General features: G+C 41.5%; 1 protein-coding gene across 3 annotated transcripts in view; it reads right to left on the bottom strand.

Annotated features, from left to right (window-relative positions):
• The window catches only part of LOC137284908 (cGMP-dependent protein kinase 1-like), a 114,650-nt gene that overhangs the window by 51,498 nt on the left and 43,111 nt on the right, over positions 1-20,041 (bottom strand). For 2 of the 3 annotated variants that reach the window (XR_010956929.1, XM_067816952.1), the window contains exon 1: positions 11,072-12,574. The exons of the other annotated variant lie outside the window; for it this stretch is intronic. Coding sequence is in view for 1 of the 2 variants with exons in the window: in XM_067816952.1 (XP_067673053.1) it covers positions 11,072-11,427 (356 nt within the window). In the remaining variant the exon portion in view is untranslated. Of the gene's footprint in view, positions 1-11,071; positions 12,575-20,041 lie in introns of those variants that run through there. 3 annotated transcript variants of the gene reach the window in all.

Genomic DNA, 20,041 nt, shown 5'->3' with positions numbered 1-20,041 from the left:
GCGATATGTATTCCTGTCAAATATAAGCAACTTTATTAAATTTGCTGTAAGAGGTCAAACAGGCTAACAACTACGTGGGATATTATTACAAATGCCGATTTGCACTACAGGGTTGTGTGAACACTCAAATCACTCCAAGCATCGTAACATCTCCAGGTAATAAGCAATGAAACATCTCCAGGTAATACCCGTTACTGCCAAGACATGTTCAGGTGACTGTCAAGGCATAAAGCATTAAACAAAGCTTCAGCTAAAACCTTCCACAATCCGATCGAGTAAATTACGACCCTGAACTTTAACTCTTTCCACAAATGCGATTCCCGAAAGTATAACATTCTCAAATCCAGCTCTCTAAGTCCTCCTCCACAGTGTCGGTTGTTCAATGAACTTGTAATGAGCAAATAAATCTTTACAATGCTGGCTTATTTGTTGATAAAATGAGGGCGTCGGGTTTAAGACTGAAATGGTAGTCGATATTGACACGATTTACGGCACGGTAAAGGAAGGACGTGGGGTGATACTGAGTGAAATGAACTAGCTGTACGAAGGTCATTTACCTTCATCTACGCTGGAGCTGAGACCCACTCTCTAGTACCAAGTGTATCTCACAGTCCCTGAACCACATTATTTTCCCTACCGCCTAGCCCTACTCGCTAGGTGGTGGGGTAGCCTAGAGGTTAACGCATTCGCTCGTCACGTCCAAGGTCGGGTTCGATTCCCCACATGGGTATAATGTGTGAAGCCCATGTCTGGTGTAACTCGTCGTGATATTGCTGAAATATTGCGTGAGATCATACTCACTCACTAGCCATTCCTGCAATGCTAAAGCTCTAAATGAAGTAAGTCTAGATTTCATCAGGTTTATCCATTTCAACGGGGCTCCTTTTCAGTTTAAATGTGATTATTTGTTTCTATACAATACATCAACGTGCGTCAAGTGGTACCCTTGGCCTCAGGATTTCCTTCGACAGCAATATGAGTAATTATGATCAGTTCTAGATATACCCGATTTTCTGGTTCATTTCAGCCAACATAAATAGCACTCTAGCTTAGGAAAACGGCTACGCCCTTCCGCAAAACATCCAGTCTATCTCCTCATCGTTGGAAGAAATATTATTTATGTCTGGCAATGACTTCTCTGTAGTTCAGATGCTCATGTCACACTTGAGGAGGGAAAACTCAAGAATAATACGTCAAAAGTACAAAAGGTTTCAGATACGTTGATAACGCTATGCAGCAGCGGATGTAATTACTCATTCTCAAAACAACCCAAAAGGAAAACTCATGTTTTTTCGAAAGACACCCTTAACCAATCGCTGCCTCTCCAAGTGAATTCGGTCTGATTTAGAATAGTACTCTGCGAGTCAAAATTAGAGAATCAATGTTTTTGAACTTGAGTGCAGCCAGGTTTTGGTTCCATTATGCCCTTGTGTAAAACTACAAGCTGGTTTAGCCAAGGTGCATTAGTCATAGGAATATTAGAAAAATAATAATAAAAAAATTTAACTTACAACTTAAGGTTCTTCTGGTACGAAGAAGTGCAACGAAAATATAAGCGTCAAAACTGTTTCTATAATCTTAGGACGTTGATGCCCAAAGCTAAGAAAGGTTATATTTGCACACTTTCTTTCCAAAGACAGACACGTGGCAAGTCACTATTAGCTATGTTAACCCATTCGATAAAGCCCCCAATTCCTGTCTTTTGCCCAGTTCGCACTTCATATCCAAGTAATCAGCTACTTTCTTGAGTGTAATGAATCCGCCATTAAGACCCTTCTTAAAGTGTTCTAATAACGTGCCATCATGGACGAGGTGTTAACTCGCTATCCAGGCCACTACCCCTCAGAGCCATATGTCCTCCACCTCTTCTCTGACCCCTGGAGCGTTGTGAGCAGATGCTCAACTGACCAGAGTAAACACTATCAAAGGTTTTGCCAGGCTGTCAATCATGTCCTGCTATATACCCCTGTTTGTTATTGCAGAGATATCCACACTATCGTATTGCAGTCAAGGTCAGGGGTAATGAGATACAGTCCATTTCGCGTTCATATGAAATTGACCATTTCCGGAAACGCTGATTTCATTATCTATTACAGATGAACTGCAACATGTTCAAACGGCGGCAGATTACATTTGAAGTAGAGTGTTCATTAGAAATGTAAAAATAATCTTCACGATAGTATTTCTATCCTTCTGTAAGGGTTCTTAAATCTTCTATCTTTCCAAACCGCTTTCAATGACGTTCGGAAGTGGGACGTATACATATGTGCGAGGAAAGCACAGATCCAAGCAAACTGTTACGTGAATCCTTATAAAAATAAGCTGCATCAGCGTTCGAAACGTTCCACTAAAACCACACATCTTTGAAAATGCCTTTTTCACAATACGGCCCTAAAATGTGAAACAGCTCATCTCTTGCCAAAATGTATATGGCCCAAAACGCCATCGTGCCATCGTATCTTCTTTAACGTATTTCAACGTTTAGTAGTGCATTTTATTGTCAACCTTTCAGATCGAAGTGAGTGGAACATATGGCAGGCAACACTTAAAATGGCGATTGTCAATTTCACAGTAGAGCAGTGGAAGGAGAATGACTTTACTGATGAGGGTGATGAGTTACGCTATGGTAGCCAGCAACAGGACCTTTCGGCATAAAGGATTCATGGGATGCAGCCATGTGGAGGGGATGAAACTGGTAATTACCAAGGGAAATGTTGAGGATCACTATAAGGTGTTATGTGTGACGATGTCACACGTGTGACACGCGCGGGCGTGGAATGAGTGAGTTTAGTTTTTTCCAGCTATATGGCGGCGGTCTGTAAATAATCGAGTCTGGACCAGACAATATAGGGATCAACAACATAAGCATCGATATGCGCAGTTGGGAACCGATGACATGTGTCAACCAAGTCAGCGAGCCAGACCACCCGATCACGTTAGTCGCCTCTTACGACAAGCATAGTTGCCTTTTATGGCAAGCATGGGTTGCTGAAGACCTATTCTACCCCGTGATCTTGACGGGTCCGCGTGGAATGAGTACATGCCGATATATTCTAAAGGATGCACAGACGAATAACCAATGTTTGTCGTGTCGTTCGGAGGATATCATCGATGATACCGTTAATGGCATCCTTCTGATGGAAACAGTTATTACTATATGATCATGTTTATGTATTTAGTCAACATGCACTAGTATATAATTATCAAAGCCGAATTTCAGGTCCTTTGAACAGACAATCATCAGCAGTGTGCGTAGTCTCGTGGATAATTATTTTCCAATTTTGTTTTGGAAAAAGAGTTTATCTCTGGCCTTGTTTTGGGGTATTTTATAGGCTAAGGTAAAAAAAGTGACAGAGGAAATGTTTGCCTTTCCTACCGCCTGTACTCTTGACTTTGACAAATCCTACACCGAGAACACAACCGGTCTCGACCGTGTGTATGTACGAAGAATCCACCGTGAGATAGCCAAACTCAATACTACTGACGCTAGCGTCTTGTACTTTTTCACAAACTAAATCAACAGGGGAGTAAAAACGCAAGCAAGCACCTGACTGCGTGTGTCTAATTAAACTGTGGTAAGATTCCAGTACGCCTTGATGTCGGCGTCCGTGCACGGCCTTGTTGATGAACAACATTGCAGCGAGTCCAGTTAATGACGAGTTTGATCCTATTTTATTGTTCGGGTTAAGCTTCTACAATATCGTTATGTTGGTGATACATGTGAAGATGATATATTAGATGGGTCGGAGACTGATCGGCATCACTGGTATTAAATGGCCTTTTCAAAAATCATCCCTTGGAGGTTGGAGTTAGCGTAAGTCCACTACATCCTATGTTGGTAGCATGAGGCGATCTAATGGATCGACGGGCCAGTTGGGCGACATGGTTTATAGAATGTGATCGTATCGCGACAGCATGGCCACCATATTAATCACTGGTCAAGACGAAATTGTTTACCGACAGCCACCACACAGTATGAATGTTACTTACATGGAAATAAATAAATAGATAAATAAATAAAGAAAGAACGAATGAACGAACAAACGAATGAGTGATGAATGAATGAATACACACGCACATACATACACACACAAACACATACGTACACACACACACATACATACATACATACATACATACATACATTATCGTACTGGCATTTAAGAACGTATTAACACTTGCATCGGATCACAATTTTATCGAGACGTGCATCATCACGTGACAGAAATATGCCGTTGTATAAAGGGGTAGCCGGTGAAAACGTAAGCTGTTATCGAAGCTACGTATAGAACGCTCAAAATACAGGTTATACGTGCACGGTTGTTGTGTTCTAGCATATGGGAGATCTCGCTTTCCTGGCGTTATTAGGCTTCGTTAATCCAATATAGCTCGTTTCCAATACATCACTGGTAAAGTCGTATCAAATATGAATGTATGAATAACCATGACTTCAACTTCCGCCAAGATGAATAACGTGCAGACACAACTGCAGAACAAATGTGTATGATTTTCTTGCAAACACCAAGACAACACCTACTCGATCAAGACCGGCTTTCATACCTGTAAATGAACCATGCTTATTTTCGTTATGTATATCAATACCTATCAATCATACATGCATACTGGCTGCCACAAAGGAATAATGGTTATTGATTTCTCGCCATCTAAATGCAACCAGTGTATATCTTATACATATCAGTCATTCAGTGTTAGTGTATATAGATAAAGTGTATTTAGAGTATTGGTCCAGATAATGGCAGCCATAGACAAATGTCAGTATCGATGTAATCAACGTCCTCCGGGATCCCTGGTAATCAAGCATCGGTATTCCAATGTTATAAATATCAATAACGCTTGATTACAGATTTACTGGGTCAACATTTCTCCACTTGTCGTCATACATTTGAATGGTCAAAGAAGTAATGTCATGCTTATTGGTTTTGTTTCAAACTGTATACTCATCTATAGCTTTATTCGATTAAATATTTCGTTTTAGCACTAGATTATTTCAATATATTGTTATTATCGTTTACATAAATGCATGCAGTTTACCACCGGGGCGCGATATCACTTCAGAAACCGGTGTATTGTATGTTGGTTCTTAAGCATCGCATTTGCAACATTAGTCTGTCTCACAGTTCTCGAACCACATTATATATGATCTAAATTGACGCAATATGGCATAACATGGTATGATATGAGATCAGGTTTTCATATGATTTTATATGATGTGTAATATGATGTGTCTTTATACTATAGGCCTGTGACCTTTCAGTATTGAAAATAAAGAAAGAAAGAACCACACTACTGCTTAGTCCTCTCTGAAATAATACGCCATATAGTTGTATAATATTGCTGAGTGTGGCGTAAAACTAAACTCACCCGCGAAATACTGCAAAATGGTTAAGGAATCTCCCAGCTCACTAGGACTCCATTCCAATTTAAATGGGCTTATTTGTTAGTATGAAAAGTACATGTATATTATAATATAAGCTGGGGCTGAGCGTTGGTCTACATTTCAGCTATATGACATTGAGCCAGGCATTTCAATGTTCGACATCCGAGCATTAATATCGCTACTGGAATACAATGGCATCAATATATACGAACACACGTCCGACTCCTTACATTGAAACCTGAAGCGACACTTTGGCTCAACAAACACTCTATGATATGCATGGCCTTACCGTTTAACAAAATAAACTGCATGCATAAATATAATTAACTCCAGCGGCAGGAATCATACTTATGTCACGAAAGAATCCCTTCTAATTATCCAAGTGCCTCCTGTATACACAAATACCAACGAAAAGATATACACTGTCATCATTTACAAACCACTGCATCATCAAACAGACAGCAGGAAACGCGAAGTTATACACTGAATTAGTTGGGCATATTTTACCAGAAGTTATAGGTTTATAACAGCCCCTGTAACGATGGTAATCTCCGGGAGCTGAGGTATAAATCCGATACATAGTTGCTCCCACCTCGCCACTGTGCCTGGGTTAAAGCTAATCTCTTGACGTCTTCTAGACGTGTGCCTCAGTCAACACCGACATTAGATTCTTGTGTTACAAATGTCAAAATGCGTAGTCCATGACCTAATGTAAAAATGGGAATAGGTCATACGATACCTGCAGCTGAGTGTCCAAGTTAAGCACGCCTAAGTGGATGCTAGTTGAGAACATAATGTAACTGTGATTCGGGTCCTCTTGATTTAGCACCTTAAATACACGCGTTTAACTGGTTACGTTGAGTTGCCGCTATTAGTGCTTCTTAGGTGTTATATTAAGGGCGTTCTTCTTATATTAATGGCAGCACATAGGTGAACATTGTTGTTGCTTGGTAGCTGGTTAATCCTACTTAAGGAATCTTATCATTTTCCTAAACCCTCCTGCTCTGTAGGTCAGGGTTTTTTTACTAACAGACACAGGTGAATCATACTCCGAGGCAGACGAAGATCTACCTCATTACACAGAAAACGGCCACATTCTAATACCGCATACTGTAGAAGAATGATCCTTTGGACCTCGGGCTAACCGATCAAATCATCCAACTCAAATTCATTAGAGGCCTAACATTATACCTTCCTGGCTGCGGTAAAACAGTTCTCGAAGCCAGACAACGCTGTGCATTCAGATTATTTAAAAGTATATTAAATATATCGTACACCTACCAGGAGCTGTAGGTGAAGAGAAATAGAATGTGTTCTCCTGTTATACACATGCAAAAAGGAGAGGATGTCCTCAATGTCAACGTCAATTTCGTATTACTTACGTGCTTGTCAATGATGCATACAAATCACCTCTAACCAAGGCAATACAGCATCCTTACCTCTTTCACAAATCCGGTACAAAACAAATCATTATGCCATTGTTAGCTCCTGAACTAAGTATCGCCAGCAAACATCAAGCCTGTTACTCTGAAGGACTTCTAGAAAGCACGATTTCATATGACAAACGTTAATATTTCACGACAGCATCGTACAACACAGTCTTCTAATTGTTGGTACTCCTGAACCTGTAACATATTCAAATCAGCCCACAAGGCTTATCACGAAATCGTGTCTTCCTATGACCTAGAGTGGTAATATTGAAATATGAAATAGACTGTGGCAAAACTATTTCCATGATTATAACACCAGATCCGTTCTGGTCGTACAACACTGTAAAACATTTTAACGGTAATACACAATCACTGTTCAGGCGATGCACTGTTATACAAGCAGACATTCCTTTGGAGATTAATAAGTAAGCTCCATACTTTAAGAATATGTTGATTATATCTGATCATGGCGTACTTTGCTTCCAAAGTAGGTGCAAGGTGAAAACATTAGAGATGGAAGGTTATTCCGTTTAACTGAGAACATATAGTTTTTGAACTTGATGAAGTTGATGAATCGTGCAGTCATGCCCACGTTGTGCAGGATGCGAGCGGCTTTTGAATATCTTTGCCAATCCCGAATACCAAAGTTGTGACCAGAGTCACGGCTTTACACGTATACATGTAATTGAATTTCTCTATAACGACATACATCATATGCGCTAATCTGCCAAGCAGACCAAATTGTTTCCCATTCATACCGTGATGCTAAGCTTCTGAATGCAGCAACTTTTGATTTTACACAGGTTCTGAATTTTCCATCTGACTGAAATGAATTTTCAACTTGAATGTAGCTGCTTGTTTCAGTCACCTGTATGTGTTTACGTTCCGATTTGAGAGTTTAGGGGATACCGTTATTCCCACGGTTGTCGTAAGAACCATACGGAATGATAACTTCGATAAGTTGGGTTATGTGTGTTGCCTTACCGTTGAATAAGCGGCAAAGGTGACTACAGAGAAGACGTGATTGATGAGATGTGTAGCTAAAGGGTTTCCCATTTGAACGATATCCACTTTCATTCTCTAACGGGGCGGTGGGGGTAGCCTAGAGGTAAAAGCGTTCGCTCGTCACGCCAAAGACTCGGGCTCGATTCCCCACATGGGTACAATGTATGAGGCCCATTTTCTGGTGTCCTCCGCCGTGATATCGCTGGAATATTGCTAAAAGCGGCGTAAAACCAAATTCACTCACTCAGTCACTCACTCACTGACTCATTCCCTAACTCCAGTTGTCCCTTTGGGCAAGTGTATATTTGAATAGAATCTTGAAAGAATGATTATATATACTACTCAAATTACGTTAAAGAACTCCGGTTGTCATGTTGCTATAACCTGGCACGACCAGGCGCATAGCATGCCCATTCTTGTCCCCGATAGGTTGCAAAGCTTTATATTAGCAACAATCAAGTGCAACCCGGGCTTTTTCAATCAATGGTAACAACATCCCTGATGACAAATTAACTGTGGTTATGTGACAGAATCGGATCTAATATAATTTAAATAAACATGATTGGGCACATTTCGTAATCATGCAGTCAGTGTCGCCAGACAGTTAAGATTGTATATATTAATCCTATCCATTTGAAGAGCCTCAGATACGTAGATACGTAAGAACTAACATGTCCAGTTGAACAACAGATATGAAGACAAAACTAGGATCTTTGCAAGATGTCTTGGATTGTGTCAAGAATCACTACAGTTTCGCTCCTACGTGTCGGAGTTATCCCTTACATAAGAAGATCAAACTGGGATTGGCATCTAATGGCCACGCATGGGCACAATTCCATGGGTAGGGCAAGGACAACTATTACCTGTTTCAACATATGAAGTGTTGGTTGGAGTCACTGTGAAGGTGTATTAACAAATACGTGTTACATTTGACCCTTTCTAAATGGAACTTTGTAAAGCGTACTCCAGTTTCCGATATAATATACCCATAGGAGTCCCGATCCTCAACATAGGGTGTCCATATTCGTAAGTCTATGGTAAAAGATAGAGTTACGACAGGTCGTAACATTATGAACGCTTTGTGGATCGGGGCCCTATACCCAAGTAAACCAAGCTGAACCATGTTCCAGGTAACATACCAAATGACAGATGCGTAGCAAGCGATTGGTTCCAAAGCTTTACATTTAGATAGCATTGACAGCTTGCCCACGTTTCATAGCACACATCATGTGTAAGATTGGGCTTTTTTTTCATAAATAGCTACGCCCCGGAATGATACATACTGTTTGGACATAAAACATACACGAACTGTTACGCTGTTATCTGTTGTAATACATTAAGTGAGATGCTTCAGTAACCATGAACATCTGTTTCCGTTATCTCGGATAACTCAGACTGGACTGACCAGACGCTGACCAGCACAGCTCGTCAGTAGGCATAACGATAGCTAGTACGTGCCGAGTGATGGCATGAAGCTGGCTTTTGGTCAGAGAGATCGCGCTGATTGGTGAGTGAGTGATGGTAATTGAAGCAACGTGTGTATGAAACTTGCACAAGTCTCTACAGTAATACTAGTATAAAAAAATTCTAAAAATGTAAATATTTTAAAACACTTTGTCCCTCTTAATGACAGGCACCCTTAGACGTACTATCAGCTTATCTGGACTTGCCTCTTTAAAGGATAGAATTACTAGACATCCATGGGTCCAGCATTCAGTATAGCCTTAGAGCAAGGCTGCAGATATATCTGTGTTATGTTCACCGAGGGTAAGCTTCTGCATTCGACGGGACGAATCGACGGCGTTACATTCAACCGTTAAACAGAATCGGTTTCATGTATGCTTTGACGAAACACTGGAAAGGAAGCTTTGTCCCCACAGATGACTTTGAACTGCAATTTCTGATTGGCGTGTCTTACGTATCTTTTTCCACTTTCCCGATTGGCTTTTCACTCATGTGGAAGTTTTCATGTGGGGTGAGATTTGGTTTTGTAGCTAAAATAGTTGTTCTTATCAACGTAGTGATAAGTAACATAACCAGTTACTGTACCAGACTGAAATGTTTCCGTTACTTTATGGTGAACGCATGCAGTTTAATATCATTTTCTTATTAATAACGTTGATACCCTCCTATAAACCTCTACATTTCAACTATACGTCTAAAAGTCAAAGTTTGCCGCACAGTATAACGCATAAACGAAAAGGTTTAATGTCCCAAATGACCTATCACGTCAATTTCTAAGAAATATAACACGTGGTGTTAAAGGAACGGGGGCGTGGATATCAATGCCTATAACATAGCCGTAAATGAACACCACATTGATATACTGCCTTCGTTTGATCATCAGTATTGAACATAATCGTATCAGTGTTATGTTAGGTAATCGATTTCAAATATGAATATCCTGTTCATTTAGCCAGAAATACCATCATCCCCTATCGATCGCTGTTGTTTGATTAGTTACATTAACAATATGATAATTGGATTGTGGGATTAGGTATTACAGGGCAGCTCTGCGGTGGGTGTAGTTGACTTGAAGGTTCTTGTGGAGAATTTAACGATTAGCAAAGTAACATATATATCACTGAAACCGATATGAGAAGTCGATATGTTTGTCCTAGTTCTGTCCTAGCACTGATGGTAGAAACATCGAAGGCACTGGAGTTGCGTCCATTTGGTCAGTTGGAATTTAAGACTCTAGGTTCGAATCTCTTCGAAAGCTTCACCAAAGCGATAATTGACTGTGACTTGCAACGTCTCGGGGTTTTCTCCCACCTGAAGCTCACGCGCTGTGACATAACCGAGTTACTGTGGATTTAATTCCAACTCACTCACTCATAGACAATTCACTCTCGAAAAGTACATATTTGTGAAATAGTGAAACTAGTATAATGTTTCAGTACATTTCTCCTGGTTATTGTTGCTCAGGAAGTCTATAATGACCCGTTAACCACCAAAGCTGACGATTCTACATAGTGATAAAATACGGCCTGGATATCGATCTCAGTAGTTTACATTGTAACACGTATTGCCATCTCGGACAGACATATCTACTATATAACAGAGCTGCATGGACCTAAAATACGACATTTCACTATTATTAGAGCCGAGCTGCCATGTTAACAAGTCGACATCGCCCATAAACCATTTACCCTGAATCACGACGGTTAATGTTGTAAACACGGTACTATCATCCACATACATAACTCTACAGATACAACATCTCACAGAAACTTACGTTTGTGACTTTGCTATTCTTTTACTTTTGAATGACGCCGCTTGTAGAAACCGAACTGACGCCGGCTCAGCCGAGATAGCGGTTCTCTTGCTCCTCTCACGCACGGGTCCATGGTTGGCGGGGACCCTGGAGCTGGACCTGTCGGTGACGGGTTTCAGGATGGATCTGTATTTGTCCAGCTCTTGATAAAGTCTCTGTATAAGAGCATCCTTTTCGTCCAGCTCCCCCTCGAGTTCATCAATGAGGTCATCTCTCTGCCTCAGCTCCTCGATCTTCTCCTGCAAGGCCAGTTGAAGATCCCTTAGAGTCCCCATGATCCCCGAACCTCGCTCGGTCGCGGGGCACGGCTTCGGCATTCACCTGCCCTAGTTAAAACCACAGGATAATCTGATAAAACCTCCAGGAATCTCGATCCAGCCTCCACCTTTCGAAGTGCTTCCACTCAAGAATGCACGTAGACAAATTCTTCTAGGATGTTTCAAACAGCGGCTTGGATATGGACAGGCCCTGAATTTGTTCAGAAAACACCTCACCTATCACCTGTTGAGAAAACCTAAGGTGTTTCATTTTCTAACAGGTAAGACAATGAGCAGCGATGAAACCTAAGGTTGAACACGTTGTTATCATCTGGAATGTCATGACTGCTAATTTACTGTGACGTAGGCCATTATGGCCACCACATAATTACACTCCCTAAGTATATGCTTTAGGGGAGTTAGATATAACTTCGTGTCTATTCTATGACAGGTTTTATATCTGAAACAGCGTGGGCTTTTAATTTCACAGACATGTAAGAACGTCTTAGTACAGCGAAATGCGACACCCGCCTTTTTGATATACAGGTATTGAAAATCTCAACAGATTGCGACATGTCTCGTGGAGCAATTTACCAGTGGCATAAAAGATGTATCATCTTCAGTTTAACAATCTGCATAAAAATACGTCATGCCACGCAGAAATTGAAACCTACCTTGTTTATCCATCATTTTTTTATAAACACACATATCCAATTTCACGATCACACAAACACCGACTCCGACAGAAGAGACTTCGTTGGTGAATCCTTATCTTTCGCAACAGAAGTTTTAACTGCGAAGCCGACAGACAGTATTCCCACAGTCTACGGTGATTAAACGGCGACTCGTTGAACAAGACACTAATCTTCTCAATGAAAAGTATTTGAGCTCCAGGATTCCTCGGCCAAGCTGACAGCAAAACATTGTGTCTTCCTCCTCCGCGATACAATCTCGCCTATAGTTGCATCGCATCAATCAAACGCTAGGCCAGGCCGGTGTGGGTGATGCCCGTACTCTTCCTCCTAAGGAATACCTGTGGCCACTCCTTGTAGAAAACAGAGTCTTAATTCACCGCATCCCGCTTCACGATCTCTGACACTGTCCCGTGACCTCCGACCTGCGCAGTCATTTGACAAACATTCTGTGACAGCGCATGTCCTGTGTCAATGGCCACTGGGTGCCTTCACATCAAGGAAGAGGAGAGCGAAGAAACATGCGTGCGTTCCCCTTCAACCCTTGCAGAAAATAAATTCGCATGATATCTCCACCGGTATCGGTTTACACTTCAGGCGGTGGCCGCTGACTGCACGAAGCGGAGGGTAAGTTACAGGCAAGACGCGTACATTGATAACTGCGAGTGACTTGCTTTCCTCGCGTAAACGAGCAAGGCACTTTTTCAGAAGGTGTTGAAATGGAATTGCTCGTTTATCTAACCACGGACTATCGGGGACTAAGCGTAAAGAAATATCTGTGAATTACACGGTCAGAAATATATTCAGTACAACTGATGTACATTGTTGATGATGTCATCATATATGTACTCGTTGAAATATACAGGATTACAGGATGCAATGCATCGTTTTCGCATTGGAAAATAACACGTTTGTGTATATTTGAAATACAACCATTATGTTAATTCCAAACGCCTAGAGAAACAAAATCCTAATTTTCAGTGTAGTACCACATGGCAAACCATAGTATCAGTTAAAATAATTTGCATTTTATGCTTCCAGGCATTTTAACCAACTTTGATATTCTAGCATGTAAGAGGGTTATTACTAGGAATAGCGTTAGGGTATTGCTGGAATGTATAGGTCATAGAAACGTATTAGCTCCTTGGATGAGACGAGGAAACAGCAGGTTCTTCATAATCAGGTAAAACAATTTTAATTGAGTGTAAACCATATGCTACTGAGATGATGAGCCTATGCCAACACACCTTTACCTAGTCCGATTACGCTAACACACCACTCCTGAATCCGTTGTTTAGACACCGGAAGAAACAGTGTTCTGTACCCGACAGCTGCATTCTTTCTACATACATTTAACCTTTCTATACTAAGCTCTGTTTCAGGTGTGAATTAACATGTTCGGGTTCCATATTACGGAGGTTACATTCTAGAAATATCACTGCCTATGTTTGATATAGTTTATTCCATGTACAGTGCTTCTATACTAGAGATGAGGTTTTAGATCCAGGATTACTGTATATCTAAATCACCGTGTATCCAATACGGACATAAGGTTTCCTATAGACTTCGCTGACGATGCCAATCAACTTTCGATCGTTTCATGTAGATTCTTCTACTCCGAAGGGACATTAGGATTCCGGCATCTCGAAAACATTTAGTTAATCAGGAATAGTGACAGTTTAGGTTGGTAGGGTGCGCTATATACATTCCTCGACCAACCACACATACTGATCCTATTAAATGATGTAGTATAAAACATGACTGATCGTATGGTTTCACAACGATCACTCCTATGGTTGTTCGCGTAAGTTGCTAGCCACAGGTTATCGTAACAGATGACTTAACCTCCACTGGGGGACACCTCGTTCGTGCACCGTCTGTTCTCTTTTTTTCTACAGATTTGAAAAAAACGCGATTTGAAGTTAAGCAATCTTCCGAGCACACATGTTATTTACAAAGAAGTGGTAGAGTTGTACTGAATGTGTTTATGTGTTTACTTTCAGAAGTACTCGACCACGTGTAGCGGGTCTCATCCTTCAGCGTACACCTTCTAATCGAGAATGAACACGTTGTTTGACGATTAAAGGTCAACACAAGCTGTTTCACAGTGAATTAATGCTTGTTCGGCTTGACTTGAGCTCCTTCATATGTACATGACCCGTATGTCAAATGGCACAAACGGCAGATCGAGTTAACTTCATTATAAAGGGGAGCAGAGAATGTTATTAACGTTGCGAAGCATGCATATGTCGTAAACATTAAATCACCTGCAGCTTCTTGTTCATGGAAATTTAAGACATTGCTGGCAGTTTCTCGACACTGAGGTGTTAAATAGCAACTTTGTCTCGGCTGTTCGGACAATCAACTGACAAATGTTCATCCACTCGCAATAATAGACCCAACCAGTTGTGACAATGTTACGCACTGCATTAGTATTCAGTTTATCAGGTCAAGCTGAACAAGTTGTAGCTTTGGTGGCGATTGGTCCGGTGCAGGGAGCTCAGGTCACATATTAGTTGAGCTCGGACAGTACTTGGATGGGTGACGGTGTTTGGCAGCTTGACTACTGAGCGTTCCCATTCCTTCAGTCATGTGGTCTCACCATAGGCAAGTGAGTTTGTTCAAAACTGCCTCTGTTCACCCAGCAAAAAATGGGTACCCGGTGGGATAAGTCATGTACCTATAACCTTCTAGCTCCTCACAGGCAGCTTGGATTATCCGGGGTAATGATATGCCTGCTTTGACTGTTAGCGCTATGAGCATTCACCTCGTGAATGGGGTATGGCGCATTATAAATGCACATATTATTTTTTAATTATTATTAGCTCAAAGTATGACAACTAACATGGACATCGGTCTTCACTATCAAAAGGAAATGTTAGATGTAACATGTGCTAGCTAAACTTGATACGTGTGATGACATACACTGTTCACAATAACTTACACCTGGTCTGTATAAACGCTTACATAACATTCTTTGCCTGGAACGAATATAATTACTAACACACCACAGGCAACATCAATTACAAATCAAAGCTATCGACATCAGACTATCCTTCATTTCCACAAGCCCAAGCGAGATTCGATCCTGACTATCAACAAGCCATCTGCTGCTATTGTTTAGACTGCTAAACCAACTGTGCTTGTACCTGACTGCAAAGACGTGTCTTGATTGAATTAACCTACCAAGAAGGAAATGTTAGAGTCCCATTGAAAGCCTTAATTGATTCTGTAACTGGCTGGTGGGTGTTACTGGTAGAGCTTACCGTCGTCTGGGTGTTGATTTGTGTAAGTCGAGTCAGGTAGGATCATTACTCGTAGTTCATACAACAGATGGAACAAGGACGCAAGTTTGCTTGTGTGCTAAAAGTCGATACGAATTGTGGATAAGGCGGTTTGGAGTTAGTTTTAGTTTTGCATCGCTTTTAGCAATACTCCAGTAATATCACGGCGGGGACGCGAGACATGGGCTTCACGCTTAAGTTTTGCTCATGTGTGGAATCGAACTCGGGTCTTCGGCATTAACGGCTAGACTACCCCATCGCCCCTAAAGGGCCTTGGAGATGTTCAACATAACAATCACAGAATACAAATCAATATGTGCCTCTCTTTATTTAGTTATTGGATGGTTGGTTTGTTGTTTAAAACTTAACTCAGCAATATTCCAGCTATATGGCGGTTGTTGTAAATAATCGAGTGTGGTCCAGACAATCCAGTGATCAACATTATGAGCATCGATCTGCGCAATTGGGAACCGATCCAATTACTATCTAAGTACTATCTAAATATCTAATTACTCGACCAGTTAAGCGTATTATACAGCAAAGTAGTAATGTAATTACAGTATGTAAACACTGGTATTAGCACATACCATTTTATTGACGTAATAACGGACCGAAAGCTCTTTGATGACTAACTAACTAACTAACTATCTAACTACAAATGGCGTTGCATGTAGCGCTAATTACGAGGGCTTCTTGGTGCCTCATCGAAATCGAAGCACTCGTAAAATCTTAAGAAAAAATATTGGTCTCCAGCAATCGTCACCTTAACGTGTGATAAACTGTATCAAAAGCTCAGTATCTATTGTTTAGTTGAGTGTCAAGGTCAACAGATGGTCTTGCAGTAAAACCACTGTAATGAAGAGAGTCCCGCTAGAGCATCGGAATATTTAGGTGTGAATTAATGCCTAATCAGACGGCCTGCTAAAGAAAGAGTCATAAAATAGTCATTATGTCGGATGAACGGATAATTACATTCCTCACTCGACAAATCAATCAATGCTGGAAGATACGAGTGACTGACCGCTTTGATTCAGGACATTTTCTCTAAACATTTACTTGACTTGTACCCATGTTAACTCTCTGACACAACTGACAATCTGTTATACAACGGCTGATGAGACATTGTGTTGAATGTCTCATATGGATATATAGTGCCAACACAACCCAGGAATAAATCGATCGTAGGGTCGAGGAGAGGATGCACTCCACCATAGAATGATTGCAACAAACGCCTTTGCGTTAGTTACAACCTTGTGTATTACTGAGAACTTTAGGTGTGAATATAAGCCTACATGAAGGAATTATTAAACAGTTATGTATAGTTGATACACGTGATTTGATTTGAGAAAGACACCAGTCCCGAAATTGTATTACATGACCATTGAAACTCGGGTGAAAATGAAGTGTTTTACAAAATTCGATGTCAGGAAGGGTATAGAAACAAGTACCAGTTACTGGGATAATCTGAAAATAACATATATAGGAAGTCAAGGGACTGAGAGACCATTTTGTTTGAAGTTGTGGGGAAAGAAGTGATACATCAGGTATATAACCTCTATCTTTAGATTTATGTCATGATTATTTACTTTCAGTGTCATTCACACAACGGAAAACTGGAAGACAGTTGAAAGCAGGAGGGCGAAGCTGTTTTCTCTTCCCTCCGTTCTGCGTCAAGTATCTTCGCGTTACTCTCCAGAAAACAAAGAAGTGCTCTCATGTCAGTGACTTAGCAATACGTTAGGACAGAGTCGTGTTATCACTGTTGGGTAACAGTGTGTCACTGTGACTTGCGCAGTGCCGAATCGGTGTCTGATTCATGTCACTGGCATTCAATTTCATTTCCTTCCTATGTCACGATGGCACAGTACGACGTCACGATGTACAGTGCAGAGGTCGATGGTACCGTACGGAGGACGGCCGTGGAGTACATTATACGTTTTCACTGTTCACGATGGGACATGGGTTTATGTACCCTCTACATATCTATGTGAACAGGCATTGAGGGTACATCGACTCATGGGGCCCGAGGGACCAGTGAACAACGTATTTAGCTTACCGAACAGATCAATGTTAATTTTTTAACTGTTAGAAGCGCGGGTATTGGATCTTAACAAATAGTGTCAGAGTTAGGCAACAGGTCAAAACACCACTAACACGTAGTACCAAACGGATTCCTACAGTTCGGCATTTCCTGTGGATACCACAGAGAATGTTACTCGCATGCACGCGGGGTACACTGATTGGCTCAGCCAATCAGAAAACGAAATGTATGGGATTTAAGACACAGATCGATGGTACAATACAAAGGTCAATAGTAAAGTGCAGAAATCGATGTTTCAGTACAAAGATCGGTGTTACAGTACATTGGTCGATGGTACAGTACAGAAGTCGAACGGGGATCGAATCCAAGCTTCGACAGAAAGTAAAACCCTTGGCCAATCGGCACTATGCCAATGACTAGTTGTGCAGTCAAAGACCGTTGTCTTGAACTGTACTGTGTCGAACTTACAGTGGTTGTATCGAGTCTCGAATAACTCGAAACATTCAGATTCATCCCTTCAATTTCGCCACGCAATTGTTTAACTGTAGTTAACTATATTGCAGCTTACGTCTATTCGGAGTAGCCTTATGGTTAAATCGTTCGCTCGTCACGCCGAAGACGCGGGTTCAGTTTCCCACATGGATGCGATGGGTGAAGCCCATTTCTGGTGTCCCAATGCCGTGATACTGCTGCAATATTGCTAGAGCGGCGTAAAACTCATTCGCTCATGTCTGTTCGCATTTAAACCCGATGGGACAGAATACAGTGTCTCAGAAGCGATGTTATACTAGGCTGATATACTCCATCGTCAAAGGGCATCGCACATTGGACGTTTTCATCGTCGTGAACACCGTACAGTTAAACCCCAAGGCTATTCCTTTACCATCGAGATCTTTACAACACTGTTTATGTGGTGAACTGGAGAATGAGGTTTTACACAATTACACTATTCCAGCAATGACACGACGAGGTACACCGCAACAGAACCGCAAATATTGTACCCGCAGTGGGAATAGACAACGGGCCTTCTGCGAACGCTTAACAGTCTGCTGACTGCCCTTCCACATCGTCTAAACATAAATACGGTGAGATAGACTCAAATCTAAATGATGCAGGTCAATTACACGTGCATTCATTCATCAGCCAGCTGTACATGTAAAATACAATGCCACATGCACTCATCTCCATTTAAAATGTTGTCATGTACGTGTAAGAAAAGCTTCCCCAGCGCAACCATGTTCTCAGTATGATCGTTCAGCAACGAATCAGTTACGAAACAGATGTTGACATCAGCCTCCACATGGTGTATATGTAAGTCCATCGGCGTGATACATGGGTCACACATGTCAGTTCCAGGTGTGAAATCAGGTCTTTCGGTACCTGCTAACCGCTCTGCCTGTCTGCGAGGGAAATAAACAACCAATCCGATATGTATGTTGTTGTAATATATTGGCGCTACCGTTGCAGGTAACGATATTTTATATGTCTTTTTATGTTACGTTGATAGATTTATAGTCTTGTTTTCTGTTTACAACCCTGGTGGGAACACTTGGCCAGACTACGGAAACCGCCCCCACCGAGAATTGCATGGAAGGTACAGCCATACAAATTCATTGAATGCCAACAGTATTCGCACTCAGACAATGCTGCATATAAAAGATGAGCGAGTGAGTGAGTGGGTATTGTTTTACGAAGCACTCAGCAATATTCCAGCTTTATATGGCGGCGATCTGTAAATAATCGAGTCTGGACCAGACAATCCAGTGATGAACATTATGAGCATCGATCTGCGCAATTGGGAACCGATGACATGCGTCAACCAAGTCAGCGAGCCTGACCACCCGATCCCGTTAGTTGCCTCTTACGACAAGCACAGTCGCCTTTTATGGCAAGCATGGGTTGCTGAAGGCCTATTCTACCCCGGGGCCTTCATGGGTCTATAAAAGATGAACTCCTGTTAATCAAAGAAAAGGAATTGAGACTTGGAGATACGTCGACAACAAGTGTGTGTTTGTTCGTCACTTGTTTACCTGCGTGTAAAGGTATCTTTGGTTCGTAGAGTTCTGAGACAGGGTTGGGTCCGGATAAACACCACCCCCTCATCACCATCCCCGATAACAACACCTGCACGGAAGGTGACTATGTTTAAACCTTAGACGTTATCCATATTAGAAATGTGATAATGCACAGTTCTAAACCCAAGAGTGAAAAAAGAATATCCGGTCGAAAGGCCGAAGTTCTGAAGTCCCCCCCTGAACGCAACGCGCGCATAACAGCAAATTTTCTTCAGTGAAAAGTCACTTTTAACGATATACTTAGACCCATTTGTATGATATTTATGGATTTTAAATAACCTTTTACATGGACCAAGTGTGGCGTGAGGTTGATCTGTTTTGTTGCGAAAGCGCGACAAAGGTAATACTAGTGTGAGTTTCAAGCCAACTGCGTGCGACTTGGCAGGTATGACGCAACGTGCTTCAGCGTTGGCATTTCCTCATCCCATTATAACATACATGCACGATCGACTAAGCGATCTGCTATAAGTAGTGAGATGCCCGTCTCCGTTGTGAGGTACTTCCTTTCATCCACAGATGCACGGCCGTTAAACGAAGCACTTTGGCAATAGACACCCCCCCCCCCTACTTCATACTGATGAA

This window comes from Haliotis asinina, chromosome 5 (assembly GCF_037392515.1).
Source record: "Haliotis asinina isolate JCU_RB_2024 chromosome 5, JCU_Hal_asi_v2, whole genome shotgun sequence".
Classification (NCBI taxonomy): Eukaryota; Metazoa; Mollusca; class Gastropoda; order Lepetellida; family Haliotidae; genus Haliotis; species Haliotis asinina.
Note: the sequence above shows the minus strand (reverse complement) of the source record. Positions and strands in the feature narration are given on the sequence as shown.